The sequence below is a fragment of the Mus caroli genome, chromosome X (assembly GCF_900094665.2).
Source record: "Mus caroli chromosome X, CAROLI_EIJ_v1.1, whole genome shotgun sequence".
NCBI classification, from domain to species: Eukaryota; Metazoa; Chordata; class Mammalia; order Rodentia; family Muridae; genus Mus; species Mus caroli.
In genome coordinates, this window is record NC_034589.1 from 149,178,399 (window position 1) to 149,191,747 (window position 13,349).

Sequence of the window (13,349 nt, forward strand, 5' to 3'; positions counted from 1 at the left end):
TGTAGACTAGGCTGGCCTCGAACTCAGAAATCCGCCTGCCTCTGCCTCCCGAGTGCTGGGATTAAAGGCGTGCGCCACCACGCCCGGCAATTTCTATGTTTTTAAGCCGGGTTATTGGTATTCCACCTTAGCCCTTTCGATTACGTGTCAGGAATTTGTGCCTTTTTTTTTTTTTTTCAGTTGTCGGGCCTGGAGATGGAGCCCAGGGCTGTGTGCTTGCTAAACAATGGCTCTACCCCTAAGTTATATATACCCAGCTTATCCCAAGATCTTTCTCAGGCTTTCTGATGTTTGCTATCGATGTTGCTTCTCTTTGGTTCCTTGCTCTTTTCTCACAAAAAGATCTAAGCAAGAACCCTTGTCTGGGGTCAGAGAGATAGGTTAGTCTGGAAAGTGCTTATAGCTTACACACAGAAACTTGAGTTCGATCCCCAGAACTTTTCTTGTTTAAAAAACAATAAACAAACGAACAACAAACAAAACTAGGCATGACAGCTGGAGAGGTGGCTTAGCAATTAACAGCACTTGTTAAAGAGGACCTCAGCTTGGTTCCCAGGGCTCTATAACTCCAGTTCCAGGGCCTCAGACAGCCTCCTGTAGCCTCTTCATGCATCAGACATGGTCCATATTGCATGTAGGTCAAACACTCATACACATTAAATGAAAAATAAAAGTCTATAAAAAGGTCAAACATAGTGACACATGCTATAATCCCAGTGCTAGGGAGGCAAATGTCTGGACCTTGTCGGCCAGTCAGTCAGCCAGCCAGTCAGTCTAACCTAGCCTAGCCTAGTAGGTGTGCTCCAGCCAAATGAGAGACCTTGTCTCAAAAAAAAAGGGGTAGAAAGAAAAGACAAAATGGATGTCTCCTGAGGAATGATATCCACAGATACCCACAATTGTCCTCTGGTCTCCGTGTGCAATACAAACCCATGTCTGAATATTTGCAACAGGGTAAACATTAGAGTTTGATGTTCAGAATTAGACTAGATCCCCTCATCTAGTAAAGCTGTGCTTTGGCCCTCCCATCTGTCTTAGTTTTCTATTGGTGTGCTAAGGCACCATGACCAAGGCAACTTAGAGAAGAAGAAACAGTTTATTGAGGGTTTATAGTTCTAGAGGGTGAGGTAAGGACTTGGTAGCAGGCAGGCAGGCAGGCATGGTGCTGGTGTAGTAGCCGGGAGCTTGTATCTTGAGACACAGTCACAAAGCTGAGAGATAGCTAAGTGGGCCTGGTGTGAGCTTTTGACACCTCAAAGCTGTCCCCAGTGACACGCCTCCGTCAACAAGGCCACACCTCTTAACCCTTCCGAAACAGTTCTACCAACTGGGAAACAAGCATTCATATGAGCCTCGGGGGAGCAGTCTCATTCAAGTAAGTACTCAGTACACTGCCCCATGGGCAGAAGTCCTCTAAACGGTTACTAATGTGTGTGTGTGTGTGTGTGTGTGTGTGTGTATGTGTGTGTATCCCGCACCATACTTAGAAGGAAACAAGCCATCCAAAAATGGATAGCATGACTCAGAAAGTTCCTGTGTACTTTACCCAGAGCAACTGTGGATACAGTGGGAAACAGAGGACAGTGATAGGACACAAAGGCTTCGCTGCTCTCTCAGTTTCTAGTTCAGATGGAGACATAAACCAACACACATAGGAAAGATACCTTCCACTGGACAGTGGGGGCCCATGCACAAAGCTTCTTTGGCTCATTTATTCTATGCTGTTTCTATTCTTTGATGACAGCAGTTTCTTATTATTGGGAAATAAGATCAGTAGACAGGCTTTGTTTCTGCCCTGGGTGAGAATTCATTTAGGAACACACATGAGATCACACTAAGACAGCCTCTGATGGCCTAGAACAAAGTCAGAGCACTGTGCATTGTGGATCTTAGGCCATTCATGATGATTAAAGCATCCATCCTATTAAAATGTGTTAGTCCACTTTTTGGGTTATGTTTATTATATAAAGGTGGAGGGGGTTATCTGGCCCCATCTTACGGGTAACTGTGTCCCTTTTGTGGGTATAAAAACCATCAGATACTGCAATTTTATTTTTGTAAAAAAGCAACTGTTTTTTTTTTAAAGACTTATTTTATTTTTGATTATGTGTCTGGGGGAGCAGTATGCACATCTGCATGCAGGTGCCTGTGGAAGCCTGTGGAGACATCACATCACCTGAAGCTGGAGTTTCAGGCAGTTTTATGCCACCAGACATTGGTGCTGAGAATAGAGTCTCCTGCAAAAGCAGTATATCTTATTAATCTGTGAGCCATCTCTGCAGCCAAACGCAACCTTTAAAAGCTGTGGTTTCTGTGGCATTTAATTCATCCACTTAGAGGGTACACTTCAATAGCTTTTTTTTTTTTTAAATATGCTTACAGATCTGTGGGCACATATGGTCCAATATTAGAACCCTTTCAGCACTACAGATATTAAATACTTACTCCCTATTCTCCCCAGCCCCCAGCCCCAGTCCCTGGCATCCACAAATCCCCTTCCTGTCATCTATAGATTCACCTCTTCTAGACTTTACACTGAAATGGTATTACACAACATGTGGTCTTTTGTCTTTTGCTTGCCGTGTGTCTGTGAGGTTCATCTGTGTTGAGCATGAAAGGATAACAGATTTACCCATGAATATGCCTGTCGCCTAAAATAGCAACACTTTCACACTAGAAGCAATTTCCTTCTTTCTTCTTCCCAAGAGGGACATTATTGCAGCCTGCTAGTTTTCTCCTGTGTCTTTTGTGTGTGTGTGTGTGTTTCTCAAGTAGATGAAGGGACTGGTTACTTTTTTTTTTAAATCATTCATACTTTTATACTTTTCTCCCCTGCTTTGTCAGTTTCTAAATGAGTGAATACTGTATTTGGTGATCCCCAATCAGAAAGACCAAAATAATTTAAAATAATCTCGTCTCTGTATCACTAAGGTATCCTTTTTCACTTGGGCCATGCAGAGAAATAAGCATGCCTTGATTGACCCTCACCCCACCCCAACCTCCAGTGGTAACAAGGACCTCCCCAGCGGCTCAACCATTTGAATAAAAAGGACACATGAGCCCATTTTGCACAAATCTAAGATGAGCAAGTGGCAGTGTCACCTGTAAACATGTGCCCGGAGCACGGAACGACCTGAGTAGGCAGAAAAAGATGGAAGTAATTTATGATTTTTCTTTTAAAGGTTGCCATTTCCCCCACCTTTCTCACTTTCCAACAACATTATATTCTGGTGTGATATGTTGTAGACAAAAAAAGCTCTAAAGCTTTTATTCCCCAGTTGTTTTGGTGATTAAATCATTTTGGGGGAACTGCAACAGTGACTTTCATTCACTGCTCCCTTGGTGACAGTGTTTTTTTCTGTAAAAAGCGCCTGCTGTTCCCTCTGTCTCTGCTCATTTTCATAGGAATCTGGCACCTTAGAATCCCAGGCTGCCTGCAGTCAAATGCTTGCTAGGGAGGGGAGCCAGTGGGTGGCAGAACCTGCAAGAAATCAACTCCAAATTTAATAGGAATAAGCTCCTACACCATGCCTGATTAGCAGCTAGGTCTCATCCTTACCCCTCCAGGAATAAGGAAGGTTGCAGAAGTCCCTGAAAGGTATTTGCTGAGCCTCTTGTGAACTGTGGGTTGGCTCACCTGAACTTCTTAGGGACATATTTGGGCTTTGGTCCTCTCTCTTTTATCTCTCCACAAAAGTCTTGGCAAACTGATGTTTATGCAACCAGTAAGCCCTCTGGGGCTGAGGGGTGGGAAGCCAGTGGGTGGCGGAACCTGCAAGAAATCCGCCCCAAATTTAAGGAAGCATAGGAATAAGCTCCTACCCTATGTCTGCCTTGTGGTTAGGTCCTTATTTCATTGTCTCTTAGGTATCCCAGATTCTCTTGAGACTAGAAGGTGGAACATAGTACCTCCTGATTAACAAATCCGAGAGGTGCTAATCTCTTGAATTCTCCCGGACTATGGTTATATATAGCTCAGTGATCTCATGTAGCTTAGGCTGGCTGGAAGCTAGTTTTGAACTCACTACGAAGCAAAGGATGACCCTGAACTTCTTGGTTTGCCTGCGTTCATCTTCCAAGTGCTGCGATTACAAGAATGAATGCCACCATGTCTAGTTCATGTGGTGCTAGGGATCAACCCCGAGGCTTTGTGCATGTTAAGACAAGCACTCTACTAACTGAGCTATAGCTCTAGCCCTGACCCTGACTCAAAAGAGTAGGGGGGAGGAAGGAAGGAAGGAAGGAAGGAAGGAAGGAAGGAAGGAAGGAAGGAAGGAAGGAAGGAAGAGAGGGAGGGGCCAACAGGTGACTTGGGATTAGGAAAGTCCTTTTCACAGCAAAGGGGATGTAGAAGAAGAGAAGTTGACAGGTAAGTAGGGGAATTTGAGACAAAAAGAAAAAAAAATCTGTGGACCAGAGCATGGCAAGAAACGCAGAGAGCAAATGTTCATAAAGAGAGGTGGGCAGGAGGCAGACCATGGTCTCGAGACTCATCATAGAGATAAGGAAATATCCTGAGGAGCACCCATCTGAGGGGCTTTGAGCAAGTGGGTTTCATTTCTCTGCATTGGCAGATGGAGGATAGATGTATGCAACTATCTTTAGCAGTGAGGTATGTTAGGGAGTGCTAAGAGCAGGCAGGGTCTGTGGAATGGAGAGGAGAAACCCATCCTTCTTATTACCACGTCCTTTTACTTTTGATTGTCTTCATTGTGATTTAGTGTTCTAGTTTGTGAATTTATCACTATGTATCTTGCCTCTTGACGGCCACACAAGTACTTCCAGTTGAAGAGTAGGCATTACAAGGTCTGCTTCCATGAATATTCTAGGGCACATTTTTATTCTGGGAAAAATATATGAAAGCATTTCTAATTATGAATGGAATGGGTGGTTTATGGGGAACACATATGCTCAGCCTTGGAATAAATTACCAAAACCAAAGAGGCCAGACTCCTTTCTACCAATCAACAGAAGAATATAAGAGTTGGCACTGTTCTCTACTCTACCAACTTGTGGTTGGGTCCTGTTTAGAATAATAAGAGGCATCTACATGTAGAGCTCTAGTAAGCCATTCAATGCAGGAGTCTAAACCTTGGCTTTAGCAATGTCTGTGTGGTACTTGGAGTAAGCTAAGCTCTCAAAGAAAACCAAGATTTATCCGAATGGTGGACACTGAAAGTAGACAGGAAAGACTGACAATACCTAGTGTGCAGTGTGCAGATGGAAGGGCAGTGCTGGGGAGAATCCATTGCATTTGGGAAGAAGAAGCCCTCTGCGATTTCTTTTGCTAATGCAGGCCTTTTCACTGTAGTACTTGCTTGTGGTGGTTTGAATGAAAATGGTCCCCACAGGCTATTTTTGAAAACTTGATCCCCAGTTGGTGAAACTGTTTGGAAAGGATTAGGAGGTGTGGCCTTGCTGGATGAGGTCTGTCAACGGGGGGGAAGGCTTTGAAGTTTCCCAGTGTGCCTCTCTCTGTCTCCTACTTATTGATTGAAAAATGAGCCCTCAGCTGTCATGCCTTTGCTCTGCCATCCAGAATTCTAATCACCCAAAACCATATAGCCTAATTAAATACTTTTTTATAAATTACTTTGGTCATGGTACTTTAGGATATCAATAGCTAAGAAACTAAGACATTGGTTCACTTGCTCAACTTAACCAAAACACCACAGACTGGCTTGCATATGACAACAGTTCTAGAGGATCAAATGTCCCTGATCAAATGCCCTAGCAGGTTCTGTGTCTGATGAGGGCTAATGGTTCATAGGTGGTGCTTTTTCTCAGTGTCCTTACAGGTGGAAGGTATCCAGCTTTCTTGGACCTTATATTAAAGCACGCATTCCATTGATGTGAGTAGATAGCTTAGTCAGAGCCCCAAAGTGATTTAAGCACCTCCAAAACCCTCCATCTCCGGATGCTCTCCCATTGGTGAACAGATTTCAACATAGCAATTGAGCAGGAGGAAAGGAAGCCAGTACTTTGGTGAACACCCAAACCCAGCATGGAGCTGAATATCTGTAATCTCAATATCCAGCAGGTGGATGTTGGGGAATTAAGATTTCAAGGCCAGACTTGGCTACATAGTAAGTTTGATGCCATCCTGGGCTATATGAGATCCTGTTTCCAAAACCCCCAAATATAAACAATAAAAAATGGCAGTCCTTCATGTTCACTGCTACCCTAGAAGGTCAGTTCTGCTTGTAACAGATGACTAACAGAGGAACAAGGTCCCGGAAGAGCTACCCGTATGCTGGCTGCCAATGAAGTTGCTGAAGTCTTAGTAGATTTAGGAGCTATGGTCCTGACTTCCATCACAACCCCAGCATCACCATGGGCACTGCCCAGTAGTCTATCTTCTTTTAGGTCTTCAGGTCTCCCTGGGTAGAGAACAAGGCTTCTGCTTGCATAGGGCTGATGCCCCAGTACAGTGACAGTCTCACAATGAGTGCAGCAATGTGGCCACAGAACGGGGAAATGTGTGTTCTTTAACTAGTAGCTTTTATAATCATGATAAAAAGATGAGTGTCTACTCTCAAGCTGAAAGCTTTTCACGGGCATCTGATTCTCTTACTAAATGACAAAGTGGTTAGAGGAGGGACCTACAGCTTTCATTGTCTACACTCAGGTTTCTTTTGAGAATTTTACAGTAGGTATGTATTGTTTTCTAGTCAACACAGAAATAAAAGGATTTGTTTTGTTGAAAAGAAGTGGGGGGTTTGGTACTGATGAGGGGAAATTGATTTATGTTACTTATTCATTCTCAGGTTCATGGCTGAGACTCCTTATGACAAATGATAGATTAATAAAAGCATGCAAATGCGGGAGCTCAGCTGGCGGAGTACCTGATATGCAAGTATGAAGATCTCTGTTCAATCCCCAGAAATCAAATAAAAAAGCTGGGCATAGTGAGGAAGAGGAGATAGGAGGATTCCTGTGGCTGGCTGGACAGCTAGCCTAGCCTATTCATCTATTTCCAGGCCACTAAGGGATGGTACCTTAAAAAAATAACAATAATAATAAATAAAAAGGTAACTGGTTCCTGAGGAGCATCTAAGGATATCCTTTAACTCAACGTGCACATACACTGTATACACAGGAACACATACAAGCATGCAGATTTACCTATCAAGTTTTACCAAAAAAAAAGAACACTTTATTCACTGTTGGTGGGTATGTAAACTGGCATACGTAGCCACTATGGAAATCAGCACAGAGGTTCCCTTCCCACTCCAACAAAACAAAACAAAACAAAACAAAACCCCTCTAGAACTAGAACTAGAACTAGAACTAGAACTAGAACTAGAACTAGAACTAGAACTACTGCGTGATCCAGGTTTACCACTCCTGAGTATTTACTCAAAGGACTCTACTTCAACCTGTGACTGAGGCATCATATACAAGCAGGGCGTGATGGCACGTGCCATTAATCCCACCCCTCAGGAGGCAGAGTCAGGTAGATCTCTGTGAGTTCGAGGCCAGTTTGGTCTACATAGCGAGTTCCAGTACAGCCATGAGACCATATAGCCATATGGAGTAGGGGGATTGTGAGCATAGAGTATGAATGTTCTTGAGAGAATTATTAAATGAATTGGAATTATTATACACTGTCTTCTTTCATAGGAAAAATGAATGGAAAAGGAGAGATCTTTGGGTGGGGATAACAGCATACATGACATGAAAGCAGAAGGGGGTTAGTTATTGGAAGGCAGGGAGGGACCCAGGAGGATGAGGGGAAGAGAATGCAAGGGAAAGGAGTAAAGGAGGAGGAGGTGGAGGTACACACTATTAATTCCAGCACTTGCGAGGAGGGGACAGAGCCCTGTGAGTTCAAGGTCAGCCCCCTCTGCATAGTCAGTTCCAGGATAGCCAATGGCTACATAATGAGACCCTGGGTCAGAGAAAGTGGCCGGCGAGGGATATTGATGCTTATAGTTTACTTTAGCCACCACACAGCTGAATGAGTTAAACCTGTTCCTGCTACTTTTGCACTTTCAATGCTCCCAGATTACTTACATGGAGTTTATATGTTATTATGATTTAATAGCTCTTGTACATTATAGACAGACCTCAAGAAAATTTTTCAACCAATAGTCCAGGCAAAAATAACTTTTTTTTTTCTGGTTTTTCGAAACAGGGTTTCTCTGTATAGCCCTGGCTGTCCTGGAACTCACTTTGTAGACCAGACTGGCCTCGAACTCAGAAATCTGCCTGCCTCTGCCTCCCCAGTGCTGGGATTAAAGGAGTGCACCACCACCGTCCTGTGAAAAATAACCTTTTTTGTTGTTTTAATTATTTTTAAGATTTTATGTGTATGGGTGTCTGTCTGTATGTATGTCTGTGTACCACTTGTATGCTTGGTGCCCTCAGAGGACAGAACAGATCATAGGGTTTCCTGGGATAAGAGTTATAGGAGTTATAGATGACTGTAAGCCACCAAGTGGACGCTGGGAATTGAACCTTGGTTAGCTGGAAGAGTGTCCAGTATTTTTAATTCCAGTCCCCATTGTTTGTCTATGAAGATTTTGCTTGGTAGTCCAGTCTGGCTTTAAGAAACAGGGTCTCGTGCATCCCCGGCTTGCTCAGACTTCCATGCAGCTGAGGATGGCTTTAGAGTAACAACCCTCCTGCCTTTTCCTCGTGGAGTGCTGAGACTACAGTCGTGTGCCACCAGCAGACTTCTCCTAACAAGAATGTGGCACAGGGAGGCAACTGGGAATCATACAGGAAGGAGGAGTAAAAGGAAGGGGAGGAAGGAGAGGAAAAGTGGCAGGAGGAGAAGAAAAAGGAGGAGGAGAAAAGGGTGATAGTGGTGTAGGAAGAGGAGGAGGAGGAGGAGGAGTACTTAATCAGTAAAGGAAAAAGGCTGAGCTCAGTCCTTGGAACCTACATGGTAGGAGAGAATGAGACTTCCGCAAAGTTTCCTCTGATCCCCACACTGGAGCAATGGTGCCGTCACATCACTCTCCCACTTCACCCAACCCCTTACAAAAATAAAAATAACAAAAACAAAACAACAAACAAACAAATACGTAAATAAATGTAGTTTAAAAAAGAAAGCTGTAGCCGGGCGTGGTGGCACACGCCTTTAGTCCCAGCACTTGGGAGGCAGAGGCAGGAGGATTTCTGAGTTTGAGGCCAGCCTGGTCTACAAAGTGAGTTCCAGGACAGCCAGGGCTGTACAGAGAAACCCTGTCTTGAAAAACCAAAAGAAAAAAAAAAGAAAGAAAAAAGAAAGCTTGTACTGCACCCTGCTTTGCTATATTAATATATTTTCCATAATTCTATAAGAAAAAACAATAGTCATTGCCATCCTTTTCCTGCCTCCTTTTCCAGCATCTGTTCTCGCGTTGGATGCAGGCCCCAGCTGGACTTTTTCCACAATGAGCTCCTTAACCTCCATGGCATTGTTTTCATTTTGCCTTCTTTCCTTTCTTAATTTCATTTTTTCCCTCTCTTGTTCTTTTGCTCAGCCACATTGGGATTGTCATCGACAGAGGTAAGTTACAGTAAGAAGGGTGGAATTTTCATCGGTGTTGCTTTTGAAGTAAAACTAATGTATGAGTCTAGCACTATTGGGGGGAAGAATGCTGAGGGTGAAGCCAAGGGCCTTGGGCATGCTAAGCAAGTGATCCACACTGATACCTACTCCTGAAGCCTGAGCGCCTTTTTCAAATGTCTGTTGTTTTAGTTGTGTGTTGGGTGTGGGCATGAGTGGAAAGGCAGGTCTTCCTATTGTTCTACCCCTCCTTGCCTTAATTCAGGCTCTCTCACTAAACTGGAAGCTTGATTTTGTGGTTAGGTGGGCTAGCCATGAGCCACCCAAATCACCCTTCTCTATCCCCTCCCCCTAAACTGGGGTTATGGCCACATCAAGCAGCCATGCCCAGCTTTCTGCCTGGGCTCTGGAGATTTGAGCTCAGGTCCTCATATTTGCACAGCAAGGGCTCTTACCCACTTAGCCCTCTCCCCAGTCCCTTTCAAATGTACTTTTTAAAAAAGTTTTACACTGAACTTAGGCCTATTACTCCAGCATGCAGTAAACTGAGGCACTCAAGGCTAGCTAGCCTGGGCTACAAAGTGAGACATTGACTAAAAGGAAAAAGAGAAAAGGAAGGGAAGGAGGGAGGGAGAAAGGAAGGAAGGAAGGAAGGAAGGAAGGAAGGAAGGAAGGAAGGAAGGAAGGAGGGAGGGAGGGAGGGAGGGAGGGAGGGAGGAAGGAAGGGGGAGAGAGAGAGAGAAAGAGGACAAAGAAGAAGGGAAAGAGGGATGGATGGAGGGAGGGAGAGAAAGAGGGGGGAGTTCAGTGGAGAAGCTAGGGATATGGCTCGGTTGGCAGAGTGCTATCTAGCATACATGATAGTGAATGCCTATAATCTCAGAACTCTAGAGGCATCATTCCAAGGTTTTACTTTGACTACATAGAGTTTAAGGCCAGCTTGGGACACAAGAGACTGTGTCTCAAAACAAGGAAATAAAAACAAAAATCTAAAAAACACCCACCCAGACCTATTTTAGGTACCTTTTTTGTCCATGCTAGGCAAGTGATTTAACACTTAGCTGCACCCATAGGAAGCTTGCTGGGCTTCTTTGTTTTGGGGACAGGAGTTTTGTATGTAGCCCAGATACCAGACCCAGTTACATTGGCATTTGTTTTGCTATTGTTATTGCTTTTTTGATGTCATTTTTTTTTTGCAAGTTCTTCTGTAGCCCAGGCTTGCCTGGAACTCTGGAACTTGATAGGTAGCTGATGATAACTTTAAACTCTTGATCCTCCTATCCCTATCTTCCAAGTGCTGGGATTACAGTCATGTACTACTGTAGTTTTAAAATTGGATGCCTTAGATAGGATCCTCCAGGGAGCATAAAGAGTACAATCTTGTACTGGAACTCCATCTCCAAGAAGGTAAACATTATCCTTGTGTACATAGGTAGCCCTGGGGATAATCAGTTGGTGCCTATAGTGAGAGGCAATTTTTTTATTTAGATGAGCAGGGCATGGTGGAACATGTCTTTAATTCTAGCATTTGGGACATAGAGGCAGGAGGATCGGAAGGCATCCTTGGCTACACAGAGAGTTGGAGGTCAGCCAGCCTGTACTGAATGAGACCCAGCCTGAAACAAAAAGGGGGATGGAGGAGATAGAAGGATGGCTCATGTGGTAAATCCAGAGAACTCATAAAAAATGCTGGGCATGGTGGCAGGACTTTGTAATCCCAGTGTCGGGGAGGTGAAGACAAGAGAATCCCCAGGGCATGCTGGCCAACTAACTAGTCTAGCCTAATTGGTGAGCTCCAGGACAGTAAGAGACCCTGCTTCAAAGAAGGCAGATGGGATTCCTGAGAATGCCACCCGAAGGTGTCCTCTAGCATCCTCACATGAGCATACAAGAACACGAGCACCTGAATGTAACATGTGCGCGCGCACACACACACACACACACACACACACATTTTAAAAAAGTAATATAGAGCTGGAGTGTACCTTTGTTGACAGAACACTTGTTTAGGATTCGTGAAGGTCTTGATTTGATCCTAAACACCATGTAAACTGGGCACCCATCTAGAAGCCCAGCACTCAGAGGTGGAGACAGGAGGTCAGGAGTTCAACAAGGTCATTCTCTGCTACACAGTGAGTTTAAAATCGGCCTGGGATACACGAGAGAGACCCTGTGTAAGAGCAGCAGCAGCAAGAACTCAAGCTAAAAAGGAACATGCAGTGTAAGACGAAGGGCCACTGTGTGCGTAGAGCCAGCCAACCACACACTGTAATGAATGGCTCTGACCTTTGCAAGTAAGCTTCTTGTGATGCTCTGGTCAGTTGCCTTTGACTACGACTTTTGTGACTTGTGCTCCTCTGGCTGCTTGCAGGATGAGGGTGAGGACCCCTGGTACCAGAAGGCATGCAAGTGTGATTGCCAGGTAGGAGCCAATGCTCTGTGGTCTGCTGGAGCTACCTCCTTAGACTGTATTCCAGGTGAGTGGCTCAACGCCCTAGCGTTCCTCCTTCCAACTCTTAACCCTCTGCTTTCTCTCAAATTGGCTTGTGAGCTTCACATCTCACCGTGGCCACTGCTCCAAGATTCTGTTCATTATCAACTGCCAGGCTCTCTCTCCTCCCTGGCTTGCCTGAGATGGTCAGGTAAGACCCAACTGTCAATGCTATCTGAAAATAACTCAGCGTGAGGGAAGTCCCTTCCTTTTAGGTATCAGAGGAAATGTGTGTGTGTGTGTGTGTGTGTGTGTGTGTGTGTGTGTCTATATCCTGTGGAGTCAGGCTGTCTCTAAATCAGTAATGAGGATATGGAGGGCAAGAATTTAGTAAAACAAGTCGCTTCTAGAAGCTAAATTACTGTCATTTCATTTCATACAGCCAACATGGAGGAACTCTATAGTTCCATAAAATTATTTTTGTTGCTACTTCATAACCATGATTTTTGTCAGTTATGAATCATAACGTAAATATTTTTGAAGACAGATGTTTACCAAGGGGGTCGTGACCCACAAGTTGAGAACTGCTGGCAGTTTGGTGACCCAGCTCTATGGGGCTGTTAGGAGGAATAAATGGGACAAGGCGTCATTGTGTTGGACTTGGCCAACTATGGCCTTTTAGTAGACATTAGTTCTTTTGTTTTGTTGCCTCCTGGAGTTTACAGTGAGGAATTAGAGCAGACTTGCAGAGGCTTGCACATCTCTGTAAATATTTGCAAGGCTTTATCCTTTCCATGGCCCAGGGCCGATGGTGCATGAAAGCCATGCCTCTCCTGGTTCTCAGAGTGCCTCAATCTTTGTTTCTCAACAGAAACTCAGTCTCTTCTTTAGGAAACTGGGGTGGGGAGTTGGGGAACAGAAAGGAGGTTTGGTGAAGTGGCGTTTCCTCAAGGACGTCCGATTATGCTTGGTGGCAAGTACTCGTGCAGCTTTTAAATGCTGGTGTGACCTGCCCAACTTAAAGGGTCTTCTCGAGTAATGCATGTGTAAATCTGTTCAAGGACTTTAACCCTGTGCTGGGCACTGTTAGGAAGGCCGGAACAAAGGCTTTGGCTCCATCATACTGAGGTTTATCATTCAATGGAAATGAACATTTCTTTTCTGCTACGAATGGGGAGATATGCCTCCTTCTGGAAGAAGACCGTCTAATCCTAACCACAGCCACAGTCTTCTCCATTTTTGTGCCTTGGATGGGGAAGAATCACACTGGGGCACAGGTAAAGGATGCAAGTGGCCATGGTTTCTTATAGCAAGCAAAAGGAGTTTAGCGGGGGAGGTAACAAAACAGAAAGTGAGTCTAACCCTCAAGAATCTCCTGCGATGCTGGTCGTGGTGGCGCACGCCTTTAATCCCAGCACT

At 44.5% G+C, this 13,349-nt stretch overlaps 1 protein-coding gene across 1 annotated transcript in view; it reads left to right on the forward strand.

Moving 5' to 3' along the window:
- The window catches only part of Rs1 (retinoschisin 1), a 25,851-nt gene that overhangs the window by 1,692 nt on the left and 10,810 nt on the right, over window positions 1-13,349 (forward strand). The window contains exons 2-3 of the mRNA XM_021153603.1: window positions 9,474-9,499; window positions 11,871-11,976. Of these exons, the coding sequence (XP_021009262.1) occupies window positions 9,474-9,499; window positions 11,871-11,976 (132 nt within the window). The remainder of the gene's footprint in view (window positions 1-9,473; window positions 9,500-11,870; window positions 11,977-13,349) is intronic.